The sequence below is a fragment of the Laetiporus sulphureus genome (assembly GCF_001632365.1).
Source record: "Laetiporus sulphureus 93-53 unplaced genomic scaffold LAESUscaffold_9, whole genome shotgun sequence".
Taxonomy (NCBI): Eukaryota; Fungi; Basidiomycota; class Agaricomycetes; order Polyporales; family Laetiporaceae; genus Laetiporus; species Laetiporus sulphureus.
Genome location: NW_024468518.1, coordinates 327,564 through 346,142, shown reverse-complemented (window position 1 = coordinate 346,142; position 18,579 = coordinate 327,564). Strand labels below are relative to the sequence as shown.

Below are 18,579 nucleotides of genomic sequence, written 5' to 3'. Positions count from 1 at the left end.
CCACGCCCGCACCCGCTTCTCCGCCTGGCCCCACGCCTCCGCCATCCTCGTCTACGACGCAGACGCGCCCTCCCTCGCCGACCGTCCCGCCCTTCTCGGCCTCCTGCGCAAGTTCCGAGCAGAGGGCTTCCACCCTGCCCGCCAGGTCGCCTGGCTCCGCGGCGGCTACAACGCCGTCTGGCGCGATCGCCCCGATCTGCTCGACAGCACTCCGCTCCCGGATGAGGACGGCGAGGACGACGACCACGTCACCGACCTCCCTCTCCCAAACTCCAACCTCTCCATCGGGCCTCTCCCACACATATCCGCACCAGAGATGTCCAGGAGCACGTCCATCCCGCCCCAGAAGGCTCTTCGCCCCAAGGCACTCCCCATGAGCGCGTTCACGAGCGCATCCACCATGGCCCCCCCGCGCGCGTTCCCGGTTCGAGCTCCAAGTACGAGCACGGCCGTCAGTGCAGTAAGTTGTGGGTCGCCGCAGGACGTACGCGCGCTCAGCGCTGACCTCTTGCGTGCGCTCGCTTTGACACAGGCTCCCAGCGCGGGCTTCGCGCCTGCCACCCCTGCACCCGGTGCGGTCACGGTCGACCCGTTCAGTACCATCCCCGTCGCGACTCCTGGCCCCTCACTCCTCGCCGCGCGCACGAAGAGCAACCCGCTCGCGGCGCAGCTTAACCTTCGACTGCCGCGCGGCGCCTCTGCGCCGAGCTTGTTGCTCCCGACTCGGATGCGTGTGCCGGTACGAGGTGGAGAACAGCCGGCTGCGGATGTCGTGAGTGTGAGTAGCATGCCGGGCGGTATGAGGGGACATCATTCTGTGCCGCATGCGAGGCAGGTAAGCGATCGCTTTGGATGTTGTCTGCGCTGGGTTGCTTGCGGCAGACAAGTACGCATTGTTGGTGCTGGAAATCAGTGGTGGAGCAATGATCATGGATGTGCAATTGTACACGTGGGCAATTTGCGTTTCGGGTCTGATGGACGCGCGATGAATATGGAGGATCGCCGCCCATCGAGGTCGTCGTACCCTGCGTGCGTATATCTTCGCATCGCGTCGAACGCGCCCCCGTTTGGCGGATCGGTCGTGATAGTGCTGCGACGCGCATATACCCAGCCCTTTCGTCTTCTCTTTCACCCAGTGTACGATAGCTAACAACGTGCACCACAGGTTGCGTTCAACCCGTTCTTCGATGCCATCAGGCAGAACCTCGAGCTTGCGCACGGTGCAGAGTCCGCTGGCGCGGGCGAGGGCAGCATCGCGCTGCGCCTCCCGCGTCGCGTGCGGCGGCGTGTCGGCGACCTACCGTTTGAGTGGTTGAGAGAGATTGCAAGGAAGAGTGGAAGGGCGAAGGAGGTGAGCAGCGAGGAGAGCGAGGGCGAGAGCGTGATCGCGGAGGACCGAACGAGGGAGAGGAAGAGCAGCGGTGGGCAGCGGCAGCTGAAAGAGCAGCAGCAACAACATAATAAGCATCACGGACATGGTCGCACGCACGGCCACCACCATCACACGTCGAAGCACCTTCTCCCGGCGAAGCTTCAGCAGCCGCGCTCGACGACGCCGCCATCATCCCCTCCCGAGTCACCCACGCGCCGCTCCGCGGCGCCGCTCCAGCCGATGAACAACGCAGAGTCGTCGCCGGACGAGCAGTCGTCGAGCAGCCAGAGCCCGCCGAGCGCGGAGGATCTCACGCGCGCGCTCGAGCTGCAGTTTTACCGCATCGAGCTGGGCGAGCAGCGCCGCTTGATGGGCGTGATGGAGCATCATAGCAGGGAGAGCGCGACTTTGGTGGCTGCTGGTGCGGGCGTGAGCGTGAGTTCGGCTGGGATTGTCGGGCCTGGCTCGGGGAAGGAGAAGAAGGAGGAAGAGAAGGAGACGGAGGTGTTCCCGTTTAGCATCACGGCTGGATTGGAGAAGGGGAACAAGAATCGGTGAGTGACCGTTTTGCTGGTGTGAATGGGATGGGATGCGATTTGCGTAGCCCAGTTTTCGGCACTGGCTTCTCCGCGGTCTCTACGCATATTTCTGGTGTGACTTTGCGCGAAGCCACACCCACACGACGCCGGTGCGAATTTGAAAGTGTACTGACATCTCTGCCCTTCACAGTTACCGTCACATCTGGCCGTTTGAGCATGCGCGCGTGCGCCTGCGTAAGACGCGCCCCGGAGACGACGACTACATGAACGCGAGCTACGTGCAGCCGCTGGGGACGAAGAAGCGGTACATCGCGACGCAGGGTCCACTGCCCGCCACATACGACGATTTCTGGACGTGAGTGTTCTCTTTCGCGTGTGCTCGCGCTCACGCTAATCCCGCCTTTGCAGGCTCTGCTGGGAGCAGAACGTGCACGTGATCGTGATGCTCACTCGCGAGATTGAGGGCGCGACGACGAAGTGTGGCAAGTACTGGGTGGACGGCGAGTACGGGCCCATCCGCCTGAAGCTCCTTGCGACGGACGACACGCCCGAGCGCGAGCGCCACAGGCACGAGAGCGAGATCAGTGGCGGGTTCTTCGGCGGGCACATTCCCAAGACGAAGCCGCGCGCGTCCAAGGCACGTAAAGACAAGGACAGCGAGCATAAGGACGCGGATGACGACAGCGACCACAAGAACACGGTTCGCAGAGTCTTTCGGTTGACGCATACTGGCTATCCGCACGCGCCGCCGCGGACCGTGACGCAGTTCCAATATCTCGACTGGCCGGATTTCAACGTGCCCGAGGACCCACGAGGCGTTCTTGGCTTGATTCGCGAGGTGGAAGAAGCTGTCGCGCGGTCGCGCGGTGCGGGCGATCAAATCTGGGGCGAGGGACCGTTGCAGCCTGGCCCGTGGCCCCCGCGGTTCACGATCCCGACGCCATCGTCGCCCAAGACGCGGCCGTCGAGCACGGTCATCGAGGGTGTGTCCGCAGATGATAACGATATAGAGCCGACGACGGGCATTGCGCGACATGCGTTGGGGAATCCACCGGTGCTGTTGCATTGTTCGGCGGGCGTGGGACGCACGGGAGGGTTCATCGCGGTTGATGCAGTGCTGGACGGCGTGCGGCGCGAGATGCGGAAGAGGAAGGAGGAGACGGAGGCTGTTGCTGCGGCGCTGGGGTCAGCGAGTGCCGGCATGAGTGGGAGCGCGGAGGGCGGCTCGCGATCGCGGTCGACGCCGAGTGGAAGTGGTATGAGCAGCCGTGGTGAGCCGATGGACGTGGATTCGAGCCCAAGTCCGCCGCCGTCTGGGAACGAAAGCGCCACTGCGCCGCCTGCGGTGTCGGAGCTGATGGTGCCGGTGTCGGCGGGAGACAGCGAGGTGCACGTCCGTGTGGCCGGGTTTGCCGAGTCTGTGCCCATGGATGTGGATGAGAGCAGGGAGCGGGTCGAGCGGCAGGGCACTGGGAGGGTGAGTGAGGCGCGGCGCTCGGAGGCGGTTGGGCCTGCTGGGAAGAAACTTGCTCGGACCGTGCTTCCGGCGAGCTCGGAACTGATAGACGAGGTGCGGCGCGCGACGATGTACCGGTGGGAGTCGACGTCGACGGTCGCGTCTGTGGGCGATTCGACGATGGAGTCGAGCAAGGATTCGGAGACGAGCAGCTCGGATTCGTTTCCCCTGCAGTCGGGCAAAGCGTTTACGACGCGCTTCACTTCGGGCACTGGATCGTCGTCGTCCGCGATTAGGTCGGTGTCGCATTCGTCGACGAGTCCGCCTACGAGCCAGATGGGTAGCTCGACGAGCTTGTCGGCCGCGGTGACGAACAAGATGTCACTGCGGCCGAGCCACGAGAAGGCGTCGTCGAGCAGCGAGTCGGTGAATGCGATGGACGTGGACGTCAAGGCGATGGATGCTCCGGTGAAGCAAGATGAGGAGCAGAGCGATAAGCCACGTGAGGAGCCGAGCAGGCTGGATACATGGCGATCTGAAGTGCGCACGTCGGGGTCTCCGCCGAGAGAGGGTACGCGTTCTGCGTCCAAGTCGCCAGAGCTGGCGGACGTGACTCCCGAGAAGCCGGCGCAGGAAGAGGCGGAGCAGCAGGGGGCGTATTTTCATCGGAAGACGGTGGATTATGCACAGCCGCGCCGGTTGCATGAGGATGTGTCGCCGCCGTTGTTGTCGACGTTTGACGAGCCGATCCGGAGGGTTGTGGAGGATATGCGGGAGCAGAGGATGAGCCTTTGCCAGAGCTTGCGGCAGTATGTGTTTGTGCATCGGGCGGTTATCGAGGGGGCGTTGATGATTGTGGATGAGGAGAGGGAGAGGGAGGTGGAGGGGGTTGGTGGGGATGCGGAGCGGCTGGTTGACTCGGGCGTCGTGTTGGACATGAGTTTGCCTGTGAAGGAGGCAATTGAAGATGCTTTGCGCACGCCGGTGGTCACTCATCGTCCGGGGTCGCCGCTTGGGCTGCACGAGCAAGAGGACCCTCGGAAACGCAACCACTCGGATGCCATGCGAACTAGTACGGGCGGCGATGGGTCTGCGCAGGGCGGATCGGTCACGATGTCGCCGGGGAGGCCGAAGCGGGGGGCGAGCCCGACGGAGCTGCAGAAGGAGAGCAAGCGCGGGGAGGTGATGCTCACGAAGCGGCCGTCTATTAAGCGGGGGTCGAGGGTTGGAGGGAGAGGGAGCGGGAGCAGCGATGGGGACTCGTCTGCGTCTGCAGAGTTTGAGGTGATGCCTGAGGGTGGGACGGGAGTTGGGACTCGGCAGCAGTAGAGGGAGGCTCACGCAGATGCAGCGTGCAGGCAAGCAAGGAGGACCCGTGCGTGCATTGAGGCCGGAGCTTGCGCCTTCGCTGCCATTAATATTTCAAGAGCCGTTCCCTCTCTCTCTGATGGACTTGCCGTTGGACTTGCCATTGGGAGTCGTCTGACCTCACGTCGTGTATCGCGGTACCCCAGTGGGTTGCACCTTCCTGCTCCGTTCGTCCTTCCCATCCCGCGGTGGCTCTTCAAGATTCGGCGCCTAGTGTGCTTGCAGGCAGCAGGAGCTTATTTTGGTTGCGATCGGGAGTTTGGTGATTGAGTTGGATTAGTTCTGCGTGACGTTGTCTATTTTGTCGTTCCCTTTGCATGTCTTTCTCTCTGCATGTTATTCGCTGTGATTTAGGTTGGGAGCATTTTTATGGGTTATAGACTTTCATGGTGCATGGGATATATATATATATATATGTATATACGTACACATCTACGTACAGATCAAGTGCATAGAGTGCGGAGTTTGTATGTATCAATCGATGACGTTGTACCATTCAGTACGCTGACGTGCGTGCGGAAGTCGTCGACGTTAGGACGGTGGTGGAGCCTGATTGGCATCGTGCGAATACGAGCTTGTGTGTCTCGTGGAGCCATGTATACGTTACTGAGCAGGAGTGCATCATCAGTGACGTATCGCTATACAAACAGTGTATCTTCGTTGCAATGTTCAACGTGCATTCGCACTAGTCTCTCCATATCATATGGATGGAGATGAAATTCAAATGTTTTGAACGCTCACAACATCGACGCAATCTGGTCGCTCCGCAACTCTTTCGGTTGATACCCCATCGCGAAATGTGTGGCCTGGGGTAAGATGTGGTAGACCTCTCCCGTACAAGATCGCGCCGCCAAAGATGGGCACTTCTAGCTTTCTTTATAAGCAATAGTAGAGGTCAGTTCAGCAGCAGCTACTCCATGATCGCCATGGCTAGGGCTGTGCAGGGCGGTGAATTCGTAGGATGAGTTGTCGAGGCGGTCGAGCTCCACTATCGCGAAATGTGTGGCCCCACTGTAAGATGTGGTAGGCCTCTCCCGTACAAGATCGCGCCGCCAAAGATGGGCATTTCTAGCTTTCTTTATAAGCAATAGTAGAGCAGCAACTACTCCATGATCGCCATGGCTAGGGCTGTGCAGGGCAGTGAATTCGTAGGAGGAGTTGCTAATCGAGGCGGTCGAGCAGCGCGCCTAACATGCGCGCGCATCTCGAAATGCCCACGCGCTGATTGGACAGAGCAGGCGTTCCAGAGACAACGCATTACATAACATTCCCTTTAGTGGCAGTACCCCCACGATGACAAAGTTCGGGGGAGTCGGATTTCTGCACTGCACACGTCTGCACACGTCGCTTTCCTCACTTCCCTTCCCCGTCGTCCATATTCATTGTCGTCGTCGTCGTCGTCCTCATCGTTCACCTGCCGCCCGCAGCCATGGCGTCCGCTGTTGCCCGCTTCACCCGCATGCAATGCCCTCTCACGCTCGCATCCCACCTGGGCATGCCCTCCACCAGCCGCGGACTGCTCTACCTCCCCAGTCACCGACACGCCATGATGTCCGCGCTTTCGCATGAAAACCCACCCCCGCCACTACCATCGTCGTCGGGAAAGCCCATGACGGCACCCGTAGTCGTACCCGCGAAGCAAGTGCCAGTGCCGACACCAGATGCTGCAGCGCCGCAGTACGCTGCACGGCCACCGCCCGCTCCCAAGGCTGAGCGACGCAAGCCTACGATTAAGGCGACGAAGGCTGCCATCACGCTAGTGCGTATTCGCTCGAGATGGCTTTTGTATGATCGACGGAACTCAGGGGCTCCCTTACGTATCATAGACACCAGCCGCGATGCAACGGCTCCGCGCGTTGTTGAAGGGTCCGACACCGCAGCTCATCCGGATCGGCGTGAGGAATAAGGGCTGTGCGGGCCTGTCGTACCACCTGGAATACGTCGAGCACCCGGGCAAGTTTGACGAGGTCGTGGAGCAGGACGGCGTTAAGGTGCTCATCGACAGCAAGGCGCTGTTCTCGATCATCGGCAGCGAGATGGACTGGCATGAGGATCCGCTCAGGTGCGTTGCGCTGCCTGTTGTTTGTGATGTTCTGAGCAGCGCGCTTACATTGGTGAATGGTGATGTGTAGTGCCAAGTTCACCTTCAAGAACCCGAACATCAAGGACGCGTGTGGATGCGGAGAGTCGTTCAGCGTCGGCTCGTGATGTTTTTATTGCGTGCTTGCTTCTATATCCCCCGTATCAACTCATCCGACTACCTCCCGTCGCCGTCGACTCTCATCATCACACGAGCCCGTTCTCATCGCATCATGAACCGTGTAACATTATTGCATTACATCCATCTAATCAATAGATGCTCCCTTCTTCACGCTATCTACGAATCGCAGCGCCGTTGATATCATTTCGATGTTGGCCGATCGTGCAGCTTAATGGCTCTGTTGGTGAGGCGACTCGTCATGTGAAACCTCTATCGCAGCGCGCGAGGTGCTCTGCGCAGTACTGGGGCATCCAGTTTCCAATACTTATGCTATCCGTGAGCGCCCATCTGCCAAACCTTACCCTCTAGGCCTTATATATGCGATGAGTCGCGCGCCGATGGGCATTCTCAAAGTCTCTCCGAGTGCTGTTCTGTTTTGCATTGAGTGTTGTCTCCGGCGTTGACACCTCTACAATGTCGAACGCGTCAGCTGCAAGCATATTGGCTCAGGAAGAAGCGGACACCTTACAGCTAACGTGAGAACGACGATACTTTCCGAGGCGTTATCGACGAGCTCACGATCACTGTCACAGATACGCCAACAACTACTGTTTTCTCGCGGTTACTGGTACGCGCCAGGGTCGCACCACTCTAAGCGATCGAGCTCGACTTACAGACTGGACATGTTCAGCCTTTATCTTCTTTGAGTACATTGTGACTTTCTCTGAAGAGGTTCACGTCATCTGGGGAGCCAGGTTGACCACTGTCACGATCATCTTTACCCTCAACCGTTATCTGCTCATCGTACAAGGCCTTAATTTTGCACTTAATGCTGTCTGGTGGCATACTCCACTGGTAAGTCATGTTCTGTCGTGCTACGAGTGGATCGAGCACTGATGATCTATGCGCAAACAGAGGTGAGCGGCGACGACCGCGCTGTACGTTCAGCGCAGTTAATAGAATGTCACAGCTGTGAGGCTGTTAACTTGTTGGTAAACGTGACGATCGTTCTTCTTGAGGCTGTGGCAGCAAGTTAGAGAGTGTTTGACCTCAAATTTCACGAAGAGACTGATCGGTAAATTGTTAGGCTTTTCCGCGTTTCGCACATATGCCATTAGTGGACACCAGATTGTCCCTGCGTTGCTGGTCTTGCTACTGGGGCTAGGGCCAGCCGGCGTCAACGTCGTGAGTATATATGTTCTCGGCTATCGTATCTCTGTTGAGCACCTCGGGCAGTACACATATACAAGACTTTCATACGCGTTCGTCGGTTACGCAGGCAGCTATCCAGTTTGTGAATTTAACGACCCCGAGTCCATCGCGATACAGAACAAGTAAGTGCCACCTCCACCTCTCCGACGTTGGCACTCCTAGGACTTGCCTTCTTTCGCATAGACGTGAGTTTGAAAACCTATGAGTTGTTGCTCCGACACGCACCGTTACTGCAGTTGTCCTCATCGCGCGCATCTGCCCGGCTGTATCCGATCTGATCGTGGTCCTTGTCACTTGGTTCAAAACATTCCGACTCGCCATAGCAGTGCGGAAGTCACGGATAACAGGATCGATCGCGACATTGTTGATCAGAGACGGTGAGTACGTGTGGCCCTCTGAATGCACGCTATGCCTAACAAGCAGCCAATTCAAGGCACGCTCTACTTCATGTATGTCGAGCCCTGTCACAGTGGCTTTTCATGACTGTTCTTCCACCATTCATTAGGGCCCTTTTGTTTCTCAACATCCTCGAGATCGTGATCAAAGTTCGCTACGAGAATTCACAGGCGAGTTTACTCATACAAATGCATGGCCACTCTAAGGTTAACGTGCAAGCAGAATTACGCAAACTACGTCACACTTTTCCTGCTACCGTAAGTGACTTGATCATACCCAATTCAGCCGAACTCATGCTTACCGAGTCAATCAGAATCTCATCAATCCTGGTGTCGCGCTTCATCCTCAACCTACGCCAGGTGTCCCTCGGCAGCATGGGCTTGAATACGATTTCTCACAGCACCCTGAACACGCCGGACATTCCCTCTCGCCTGGTTGGCAACATTGGCGCCGAGCTCCAACACACGTCCCTTGTTTTTGAGAATGTCGAGGATGATGCCGAAGACGAGCAGAATACCAGTGAGGACTGTGAGGCCTACGAGCTGGCGCAGGTGCAGTAGTCATCGTACGAGCTATGCGATCGTTTTTGATGGCCGATCGTACAACTCGATGGCGTTGTTGGATAAAGGCGACTCGCCATGTGAATGACCGTAGTCAACGGGAGACGACCGAGCACCACTGGATGATGTGGTGATGTCTCGCCGGAATGGACATCTTCGTCGATGTGTGTCGTCCCTGCCTGCATGTGAATGGTTCCTTCGTCGAACTTCTAACTTTGAAGCAACACCCCTGCGACCTCAAGAAAGACGTTGAACCAAATCCTACAAGCAAGAAGAGACATTGGAAGGGCTCTGTCTCACTGTGTCTCACTGGTTATACTTTGTCTCACTGATTATACTTCGACTGAACTGTAAAGGTGTAAATGGGTCGATGAATCGACGTGTGTTTAAGACTCTGCAAGCCATCTGCCGGTGATTCTGTCTCGCAGATACCAATTAAATATCAACGATGCGGAGACGCTAGTAGGACTCCGGCACGAAAGCTTGGAACGGACCGCAACATAGGCAACGTTTATGGGCCAGATCGCTTTACTCACAAGGAGGCTGGAGAGGGGAGATTGCATTCCGACAGATGTACTTTACAACGACACAGATTAGTATAACATGATAGCTTGCGAATTTTACACTAGCAATATATTGCCGTCTCCGACAACGCTCACATACATATCGCACAAGGGAGGACCGCGGTCGGTGGAAGCAGGTAAGTAACACAGTCAAGCAGCCAGATTAAGACTCGAGGAACTCCCTGCGCACGTCTGCGAACGCAGCGGCACCGCAGCCGAGCAGGCCGAGCTGCACGACGCATGCGCCTGCCTGGCAGAAGAGCGTCTCTAGAGTGGGATGCACAGGTCGACCCTGAGATTCTAAAAGAGCGAAAACCACGTCAGCCCAGTGTGTTGATTCCGCGTAAAAGCCGCTTACCAAGGATCGCCCTGTTCACTTCCTCGGCCAGCTCAACCCGCGCTTCCTGTCCTGCTATCGCACCGACCTCCCCGCCCACACTCTCAGGGTCCTCATACGCAACGAGCCCAAACGTGCGTCGCAAATGCGTGCGCACGGCAGGGCGCGTGTCGGTCTTGTAGTCCGCCTCCAACGCCTGTCCGTATGAAAGTGCCGTGTGCAGCGCAGATTTTGCGATCTCTGCGAGCGTGAAAGGTAGTACAGCGGCTGAAGCAGGCTTGGAGACTGTACCAATGACTGCCGTCGAAGATCCATTCAGAACAGACGAAGAAAGGGCCTCGGGCGACGGCTCGTCCACTTCCATCGCGCCCTCTCCATCCGCGAGTGTCTCTTCGTCCATCATCATGTCTTCCATAGGGTCAACAGCCACAATAGGCATCGCGCTATCCGCGGGCCTCGCTTGCTTCTCCTTCTCTGCTTCCTTCACCCTGCGGAGCGCGTCGCCCGCCTTGAGCACGAGCTCAACGAACTTGCGGCAGCGCAGGCGGAAGAGCAGCAGACCGCCTTGTGCGTTGAGTGCGTGATGATAGTGTGCACGCAGGGCATCCAGCGCCGTGTCAACGTCACCAGAGCGGACTGCTTGGAGGATGGACAGACGCGTCTCCAGGTCCACCGTTTCAGGATCGACGGAGCCGAAGTCGTCGATTTCTTTCAGACCACTGAAAGAAAGGGGCGCGTCGTATTGCAGCGTGGAAGAGCTGGCACGCGGTGCGTCGTCCGTGTCCATGGCCTCCTCCATTCTGTTCCTCTCTGAAGGACCGACGAGCCCTCTGTCCTTTGCAGACTGCACCCGGAACGCACGCGCCGTTCGCGCATACCCATGATGTTCGAGATAACCCATGACGAGCTTCTTCAAAATCGCCCTCGTCTCTTCCTCGCTCTCGCTTGTCTCCGCCGTCGGAGCAGCAGACACAGGCTTCTCACCAGCGCTCTCTTCATCGTGCGTCTGCGCGCCCGTGCTGACCATGGCTCCGGGCATCTCCCCCCGCATGATGCCCGCCCATTTCGCATCCCGCTGAGTGCGAACGTAGTTGGAGATGTCGAAGCGGAACGGCGCGCTGCCAAAGTTGACGCGGATCGATTCGGGCAAGTGACGCATACCAACGGAGGGAAACAACTCCAGCGTCTCCGTCGGTACGTCGTTGAACACCATGCCTGGGTGCGAGAACGCGATCAGTTCCTGTCATCGAGACTAACGATCGGACTCACTAATGAATGCTCCGTTCTTGGTGTAGAATGCACGATTTTGACCAAAGTCGATACCGCAGCCGATCACATCTCCGGCTGATGCGAGTGAGTCATATTACTACGAAGAGCGAAGTAGAACGCTTACAGTCAAAGGTGGGTCCATACGCTGACCCATCTCTCGAACCGGAGAAGCTGTAGCCATCATCCGCGTGGTATCCCCATGAATTCGGCTCCCATCCTGGGAGTCGGCTCAAGCGCACGGCCGGGCTTGAGAAGCCTACGCTGATGTGACTGCATGATGCAAGTCAGCCAGGTCCAAGCAATCGACAGAACCATACGTACCCTTTTGGACCGCGTTGCAGGATCTCCACCTCATAGTAGTAGATGCCGCACGCTGGCGGAATGGGAAAATTGGCGCGCACTGCAGCGCCATCGCGATCTATCGTGAGCGACGGACCTACGTGACTAGAGGTCAGGCATATGTCTACGAGTGCGGCATCCGCTCAGAGGCAGCATGTATGCGCGTACGCACCACAGAAAGTCACCTCGCGTCCGTCCGAGGAGATCGTGAGCGAGGTGTGTCGATCCTGTTCGCTCCATCGCGTGGGCAGCCGCAGCACCGGATGTGATGGGAGAACGCTCACTACGCTTTCCGGCGCAGGCTGGGGGAGCTGAGGAGGCGGGCTTGGACTTGCTGTCCCGTCGGACTCGCTGTCGACCACAGGTGTCGTCGAATGGCTGAGATATGCACGCTGGGTGTGGATGGGGAGTGGCGCGTGCGGGTGAACTGCCGCTATGGGGCCTCTTGCGGGCGGCGCGGTCGCCGGAGCATCGGTCTGGATGAAGTCACGCAGGGCAGAATATTCGAGGTATGCAGGGCGTGCGAACGACTGCGCGTTCCCGCTCGTCTCGGTATGCGGCGCGGGGAAGGAGCGCGGAAACGGCGAGGGGAGGAGGGAGCCTGCCGGGAGCGAGGCAGAGATGCGTGGCGCTGTGGGCACCGTTGGCGAGCGCATGCTCTCGGCCGTGCGACGCGGGCGGGGAAACGGCGGGACAATCGTTGCGGCTGCGGTTGGTACACAGACTGCATCGCGGGCGGGGTTAGAGGTGCTGCTTGCACGGATGATGCGCGGCTGGAAGGTGGGGACATCCGAGGAGGCGTTTGCAAGGGAGCTGGGGGGAGCCCCCGGGCGCTGTGTGCGCACCGTTAGCAACGTGGCTGATGAATAACTGCCCATTACGGGTCGTGTGCTTGATGAAGAGGTGCTTAAAGTGCTGCGAACCGGGCTCGTGCTTGGGCCCCGCAGCCTGCGCTCGTCAGGGCTGCGTGAGACGCCGCTGCTCGTGCGCCGCGGGCGAACGGAGGGGACGAGAGCTGAGCCTTGACTAGCTTGACGGGCGAATGGCATCGAAAACACATCCTCCAGGCTGCGTGCTGCCGAACTCGACGGGGGGATAGGGATGCTCGCTGAGCGCGAGTGTCGGGTCGTCATGATCGTCGGAGAGAATGATCCTTCGACCTGGCACTCTCAGCAGGAAAAGGTTCGAGATAAAGAGGAAGAGCGAGCTCGGTTGGCGATGGGAAAATAGATGGGGGTGATTGAGCAATGTATGTGAGGAGACGAGGCAAGTGACCTCGCCCGGCCCAGCTGACCAGGCTCTGTATCTTTTGCCACAGGCAATTTTCCCACTACGATCAACGGTTTCCTGAGCAAGAATTCAGCAATCCAAATTCAATAAACGAAAAGCATTTTGCCTATAGGAGTGATAAAATGGTAGCAGACTCGGGTGGAGAGCAGCAATCCAGGTAGAATCCAGGTGGCGGTATAATCGTAACCGCTGAATCATTGAGCGCTAAAATGTGTGCAACGTCTTTGGCCCAACAAGCCACACAATGGAGCCCGGCACTGCATGAACAATCTCACTGAAACAAGTGCACATTTATTCACGGCGAACCGCTTAGCATTGATTCTCTTGCGGGAGTTCTAAGTATACATATCATGGATCTACGTCTGTTGTGATCGCCCACTCTCAGCCACCAATGACAAACAGACGCAAGCAATCACGGTCTGTTTTTGGAAATGTGCGTGGCTACCTTAAGCTGGCGACGCCGTTCCTCTGCTTGAGCTTGAACTCTTTCGTCTGCTATGTCTTCATCGCCGCCTGCTGATGATGGATTTACCCACCAGCTGGCCATCACGCTATCTAGAGCTCTTAATCTTTTGAACCCGAACGATCTGCTCGCTCGCCGAGTGCAAGACATTGCAACGACGAACTCTCTGGAGAGCTTTACAACTGGTGTGTTCTCCCATAATGTTGACGTCTTCGTGTTTTAATGGATGTTTCTCTAGCTGCAAAGTCTTTTGGCAAGTTCAAAGACTCCTTCCTTGCTGAGCTGTATTCCGAGATTACCGCACATGCTAAGCAGGAAGCAGCGGGACATGTTCCTCAGCCGGTTCAAGGCATTGTCGTACACGATAGTGAGGTACTCGAGCCGGAGCCTGTGCGACAGGGAGGCTTGATGCGTGATGATGCTGTACGTTGTTGAAATCAAAGCTTTGTTCCCAGAGTGCTGACAGGGTGACTAACAGAGACATACATTCCGTCAACCTGCGAAGCCGATTGAGCCTCCAACGCCCAGAGCTTCTGTACTAGGGCTAGACGTACTTGCTCAAGAGAAGCGTGCACAAGCAGCTGCGAATGGAGAGGGAAGCAGAAAGCGGCAGAAGTTGGATGATAATTCGGAGCCCGTGTTCAAAGGTGAGTGGTTCGTCGCCGTTCAGGCAGTGTCTTCGTGGAAGCGTAAAAGCCATGAAGTGTCCATGTTTTTGTCGTTGGGCATCTACTCCAATTGCAATTGGAAATAGCAGCAGGAATACCGGTGAAGATGAGGGTCAAGCAGGTCAGAGACGCAGATAGCGCTTGTGCTCTTAAGCGTTGAATTGTGCGCTGAGAGCAGTGTGTGCATTTGCAGTCATGGCAGTCTGAATCCCTTACGTTTTCCACAAGACGCTGTGCTGTACTGGACATATACTGACGTTATGATGCGCTTTGCCAGTCCCTAGCTTGCCTCTCTCACGGACAGCCAACATTCGTCAGCGCGGAGAGGAGACCCCATCACATCCAGGTGGTCTCTCAGAGACCGCCCGAAACAGGCTGGAGGAGTTCAGGCGTAAACGAGAACGAGGTGGGTAGCTCATCTGTTGCGCGATATCAACATCAACGTCTGACCCATTTAATCTGTAGAGGGGATCAGAGCTCAGAACGAGCGACGTGATACGGGTCCTCGGGGGCTTGGCGACTTCCAGCGACGCTCAAACCGCGACCGGCCTGGCGACCGTCGTCGGGATTACGACAGGGGCCACGACAGGGGCCGAGACAGACGAGGATGGGACGCCACTCCGCGCTCGGAGCGTGGTGGCCGCGAAGACGTACCAAGCGTGCGGGTGCCGAACATCGGCTGGGATGCGACGCCGCGGCGACTCTCCTCGCCATCATTGTCTACGCCCATGCGTAATCGCCGATGGGACGCACCGACGCCCCGTCGGCGCTCGCCGACGGAAGAGGAGGACGAGGAGGAAGTGAAAGAGATGGGGTTGGATGCGCATGAGTGGGAGGAAGAGCAGATACGCCTGGATCGGGATTGGTATATGGGCGCGGAGGAGGGTAGTATGGCTGATGAGGAGTTCAACCCGTTGGCGCAGTATGAGGACTTGAGTGCGGTCAGGGAAGCTGAGGCTGCGACCAAGAGGGTGAAGAAGATTTCTGCGAAACAGGCGCAATACGTAAGTGCTGTATTGCTGTATGCGCGACTTCTCAGGTGGTTGACATGTCTTCTCCACAGAATGCGGACAATGACCTCTGGGAGGCTAATCGAATGCTCACGTCTGGTGTGGCGACACGGAAGCCGATTGATCTCTCCTTTGAGGACGAGTCCGAATCGTCCGTACACGTTATGGTCCACGACCTCAAGCCTCCATTCCTAGACGGGCGAACCGTTTTTACGCGACAGCTTGAGCCAATCAATCCCGTACGCGACCTTACCAGTGATATGGCCATTTTCGCCCGGAAGGGCAGTGCTCTCGTGAAAGAGAAGCGTGAGCAGGCGGAGCGCGCTAAAGCCGCTGCCAAGCTCGCTGCACTTGGAGGGACTGCGCTCGGAAACATCATGGGCGTGCAAGACGAAGAGGCACAAGCCGAGGGTGAGTTTTCCTCCCTTATTTCTTTCCGTGTATATTCGGGTGGACATTCACGTAGTTTCATTTGATCCGTTCCTCATTGTGCAGCTGAAGCAGAGGCGAAGGTTAAAGCGGGCGAGAGCGAAGACTATAAGGGGGAGTCGAAGTTCGCGACACATTTGAAGGCTGCCGCGGGTATGAGTACGTTTTCCCGTACAAGGACGCTTAAGGAGCAGCGCGAGTACTTGCCGGCCTTCGCGTGTCGCGAAGAGCTTATGAAAGTCATTCGCGATAATCAAGGTACGTTTCAAATCCTTCGTGTGGATATATGCGTCTAATTTAAGCGTGTGCAGTCATCGTTGTTGTCGGAGAGACCGGCTCCGGAAAGACCACCCAGCTTGCACAGTTCTTGTACGAGGACGGATACTGTACATATGGCATTGTTGGTTGCACCCAGCCTCGTCGTGTCGCTGCTATGTCTGTAGCGAAGCGAGTGAGCGAGGAGATGGAGGTCAGTTCGTATTCGCATTCTACTGTCGAGCTTTGTCTCACAATGTATCCGTTTACAGTGCAAGCTCGGGTCCACAGTGGGTTACGCTATCCGATTCGAGGACTGTACATCGACCGAGACGAAGATCAAGTGTAAGTGTTTTGCGATCGATCAGTGGATTGTCCCTGACGGCGTTTGTATTGGACAGACATGACTGACGGTGTCCTCCTCCGCGAGTCACTGAACGAAGGCGACTTGGACCGATACAGCATCATCATCCTTGACGAAGCTCATGAACGTTCCCTGAGTACGGATGTGCTGATGGGTCTACTCCGTAAGAGTGAGTATAATCCTCATGTTATGCCATAATGCAGCTGCTGATGCGCCTCCAATTGCAGTCCTGTCGCGTCGCAGAGACTTAAAGTTAATCGTCACATCTGCCACGATGAACGCGGAGAAGGTGAGCCGCAAGCATATATGCAGTGTTATATCTCCCGCTGACGCTCTCGTACTTGCATAGTTTTCCACCTTCTACGGCAACGCGCCGACGTTCACCATCCCCGGACGGACATTCCCTGTAGAGGTCTTCCACGCGAAATCACCATGCGAGGACTACGTCGATAGCGCGGTGAAACAGGTGTTGCAGATCCATCTCTCGCTCCCTCCAGGCGATATTCTGGTGTTCATGACTGGTCAGGAGGATATCGAGGTGACTTGTCAGGTGGTTCAAGGTATTTGAGCAGAAGTTTTCTGCGCGTTATGGTCGGTGGCTGAACGGTGTGTTTTGTAGAGCGTTTATCACAACTGGACGAGCCCGCGCCTATTGCCGTGCTTCCAATCTATTCGCAAATGCCAGCAGACCTGCAGGCGAAGATCTTCGAACCTACATCGGATGGGAGGCGGAAGGTCATCGTCGCGACTAACATTGCTGAGACCTCGCTGACCGGTAAGTCAGTTTTTTTAAATAAGCTGTCATATTTCTTATCACGCATGATCTAGTCGACGGCATCCTGTATGTCGTGGATGCGGGATACTCCAAGCTCAAAGTCTACAACCCGAAAGTTGGTATGGACGCACTCCAGATCACGCCAATCAGCCAGGCGAATGCAAACCAACGCACTGGTCGAGCTGGACGTACTGGCAGTGGGTTAGTCTTCCTTGTCTTCTGCATTATGCTCAATTGACTCATGGCTGTTCTCCTGCAGGTTCTGCTACCGGTTGTATACTGAGATGGCGTACCGCAACGAGATGTTTGCAAACACCATTCCGGAGATTCAGAGGACGAACCTGGCGAACACGGTTCTATTGTTGAAGTCACTCGGCGTGAAGAATTTGTTGGAGTTTGACTTCATGGATCCACCTCCTCAGGTACGTAGGACATGTTCCGGCGTATGGGCAATATCTAACGGGCTGTCTTGTCTAGGCAAATATGCTCAACTCCATGTATCAGCTATGGGTGCTCGGGGCCCTTGACAACGTCGGCGATCTCACACCTGTCGGGCGGAAGATGTCCGAGTTTCCGATGGAGCCGTCAATGGCAAAGATGCTTATCGTCTCGGTCGAGTACAAATGTTCGGCGGAGATGCTCACTATCGTATCTATGCTCTCTGTGCCGAGCGTTTTCTATCGACCAAAGGAACGTATGGAAGAGGCAGACGCCGCAAGGGAGAAGTTCAATGTACCGGAAAGTGATCATCTGACGTTGCTGAACGTCTTCTCTCAATGGAAGAGCCATGGGTCAGTCTTTCAGCGGACCTGGCTTCAGTTTACGTTTCTGACTTCTTGCTTTCTCGATCCAGATATCGCGATGATTGGAGTATCCGACATTTCTTGCATCCGAAGTTGCTTCGGAAAGCGAGGGAAGTCCGTGCCCAGCTGGAAGACATCATGAAGTTCCAGAAGATGGAGATCATTTCTGTTGGTACCGACTTCGATGTCATCAGGTAAGTAAATATCTTTCTTTGGCGTAGCCGGCGTTTTACAGATTTATTTCTGCAGGAAAGCGATAACGGCGGGCTACTTCCACCAAGCGGCCAGAGTGAAGGGTATCGGCGAATATGTCAACATTCGGACTGGTCTGCCGACACACCTGCACCCGACCAGTGCACTGTATGGATTGGGCTGTAAGTCACACCGTTCCTGTTCTATGCTCTTCTTATTCTGATTTTACCTTTCGCAGATACGCCCACCTACGTCGTCTATCACGAGTTGATCTTGACGTCCAAGGAGTATATGACTCAAGTCACAGCTGTCGACGCGTATTGGCTAGGTGAGCTCGTGTTGCTATTTTCATTCGTTCAACTGTTACTGAGTATTTATCCACAGCGGAGCTCGGATCTGTCTTCTACTCAGTAAAGGAGAAGAATTTCGATGAACATGGCAACAGACGTGCCACCGATCGAGAGTTCTCCAAGAAAGCGGAGTTGGAGACAGAGATGGCCAGGCAGCGAGAGGAGTGAGTTCTTTCCTCATGTCATCGAAGCCTTGTCTTACGTGAAACCGCCAGGACTGCGAAGAGAAAGCAAGATGAAGCATTGGCGGTGAAGATCGCGAGCGGTTCCAGCTCCAAGATCATCGTCCCTGGCACGCCGAGGCACACTGGCATTGGTGCCGGTGCGCGAGTGACGCAAACACCCAGACGTCGGGTTGGTATATAGTGT

At 56.6% G+C, this 18,579-nt stretch overlaps 5 protein-coding genes across 5 annotated transcripts in view; 4 read left to right on the top strand and 1 right to left on the bottom strand.

The window, feature by feature from the left end:
- LAESUDRAFT_712524 (uncharacterized protein) overlaps positions 1 to 4,696 on the top strand; it is a gene marked incomplete at both ends in the record, with an annotated part of 5,494 nt that extends 798 nt beyond the window's left edge. The window contains 6 exons of the mRNA XM_040906909.1: positions 113 to 460; positions 533 to 835; positions 1,166 to 1,926; positions 1,977 to 2,060; positions 2,102 to 2,266; positions 2,320 to 4,696. Coding sequence (XP_040766658.1) covers positions 113 to 460; positions 533 to 835; positions 1,166 to 1,926; positions 1,977 to 2,060; positions 2,102 to 2,266; positions 2,320 to 4,696 — 4,038 coding nt within the window. The remainder of the gene's footprint in view (positions 1 to 112; positions 461 to 532; positions 836 to 1,165; positions 1,927 to 1,976; positions 2,061 to 2,101; positions 2,267 to 2,319) is intronic.
- A 1,563-nt stretch (positions 4,697 to 6,259) lies between these two features.
- LAESUDRAFT_723210 (uncharacterized protein) lies at positions 6,260 to 6,993 on the top strand. Its single transcript, XM_040908368.1, has 3 exons — positions 6,260 to 6,494; positions 6,562 to 6,797; positions 6,868 to 6,993. The coding sequence occupies exons 1-3, from the start codon at positions 6,345 to 6,347 to the stop codon at positions 6,941 to 6,943; spliced, it is 462 nt and encodes a 153-aa protein (XP_040766657.1). The 5' UTR covers positions 6,260 to 6,344; the 3' UTR covers positions 6,944 to 6,993.
- Positions 6,994 to 7,393: 400 nt separating this feature from the next.
- On the top strand, positions 7,394 to 9,249 carry LAESUDRAFT_723208 (uncharacterized protein). The gene is made up of 11 exons (XM_040908367.1): positions 7,394 to 7,471; positions 7,529 to 7,563; positions 7,627 to 7,790; positions 7,913 to 7,967; positions 8,023 to 8,120; positions 8,172 to 8,269; positions 8,331 to 8,332; positions 8,384 to 8,528; positions 8,653 to 8,713; positions 8,766 to 8,800; positions 8,857 to 9,249. The coding sequence occupies exons 1-11, from the start codon at positions 7,410 to 7,412 to the stop codon at positions 9,101 to 9,103; spliced, it is 1,002 nt and encodes a 333-aa protein (XP_040766656.1). The 5' UTR covers positions 7,394 to 7,409; the 3' UTR covers positions 9,104 to 9,249.
- A 385-nt stretch (positions 9,250 to 9,634) lies between these two features.
- LAESUDRAFT_742175 (SPRY-domain-containing protein) lies at positions 9,635 to 13,084 on the bottom strand. The gene is made up of 6 exons (XM_040911179.1): positions 11,784 to 13,084; positions 11,594 to 11,708; positions 11,397 to 11,542; positions 11,273 to 11,347; positions 10,025 to 11,218; positions 9,635 to 9,966 (listed from the first exon to the last, which is right to left on the bottom strand). The coding sequence occupies exons 1-6, from the start codon at positions 12,742 to 12,744 to the stop codon at positions 9,830 to 9,832; spliced, it is 2,628 nt and encodes an 875-aa protein (XP_040766655.1). The 5' UTR covers positions 12,745 to 13,084; the 3' UTR covers positions 9,635 to 9,829.
- A 314-nt stretch (positions 13,085 to 13,398) lies between these two features.
- LAESUDRAFT_648196 (P-loop containing nucleoside triphosphate hydrolase protein) lies at positions 13,399 to 18,576 on the top strand (the record flags this gene model as incomplete). The annotated part of the gene is made up of 20 exons (XM_040904092.1): positions 13,399 to 13,549; positions 13,603 to 13,787; positions 13,843 to 14,011; positions 14,310 to 14,438; positions 14,498 to 15,036; positions 15,096 to 15,453; positions 15,538 to 15,729; positions 15,783 to 15,940; positions 15,999 to 16,071; positions 16,128 to 16,259; positions 16,318 to 16,379; positions 16,440 to 16,650; positions 16,710 to 16,869; positions 17,125 to 17,287; positions 17,343 to 17,656; positions 17,719 to 17,862; positions 17,918 to 18,042; positions 18,099 to 18,196; positions 18,250 to 18,374; positions 18,426 to 18,576. 20 exons carry the CDS (start codon positions 13,399 to 13,401, stop codon positions 18,574 to 18,576), a joined length of 3,639 nt encoding a protein of 1,212 aa, XP_040766654.1.
- Between the last annotated feature and the right edge of the window lie 3 nt (positions 18,577 to 18,579).

Excerpts from the sequence above, each read along its gene's own strand:
- LAESUDRAFT_723210 (XM_040908368.1), top strand. The coding sequence starts at position 6,345 with ATGACGGCACCCGTAGTCGTACCCGCGAAGCAAGTGCCAGTGCCGACA. Across the intron at positions 6,495-6,561 it reads CGAAGGCTGCCATCACGCTA|ACACCAGCCGCGATGCAACG; the intron begins GTGCGTATTCGC and ends TACGTATCATAG. Across the intron at positions 6,798-6,867 it reads TGGCATGAGGATCCGCTCAG|TGCCAAGTTCACCTTCAAGA; the intron begins GTGCGTTGCGCT and ends GGTGATGTGTAG.
- LAESUDRAFT_723208 (XM_040908367.1), top strand. The coding sequence starts at position 7,410 with ATGTCGAACGCGTCAGCTGCAAGCATATTGGCTCAGGAAGAAGCGGAC. Across the intron at positions 7,472-7,528 it reads GCGGACACCTTACAGCTAAC|ATACGCCAACAACTACTGTT; the intron begins GTGAGAACGACG and ends TCACTGTCACAG. Across the intron at positions 7,791-7,912 it reads TCTGGTGGCATACTCCACTG|GCTGTTAACTTGTTGGTAAA; the intron begins GTAAGTCATGTT and ends CACAGCTGTGAG.
- LAESUDRAFT_742175 (XM_040911179.1), bottom strand. The coding sequence starts at position 12,744 with ATGACGACCCGACACTCGCGCTCAGCGAGCATCCCTATCCCCCCGTCG. Across the intron at positions 11,709-11,783 it reads ACGCGAGGTGACTTTCTGTG|GTCCGTCGCTCACGATAGAT; the intron begins GTGCGTACGCGC and ends CTAGTCACGTAG. Across the intron at positions 11,543-11,593 it reads CTGCAACGCGGTCCAAAAGG|TCACATCAGCGTAGGCTTCT; the intron begins GTACGTATGGTT and ends TGCATCATGCAG.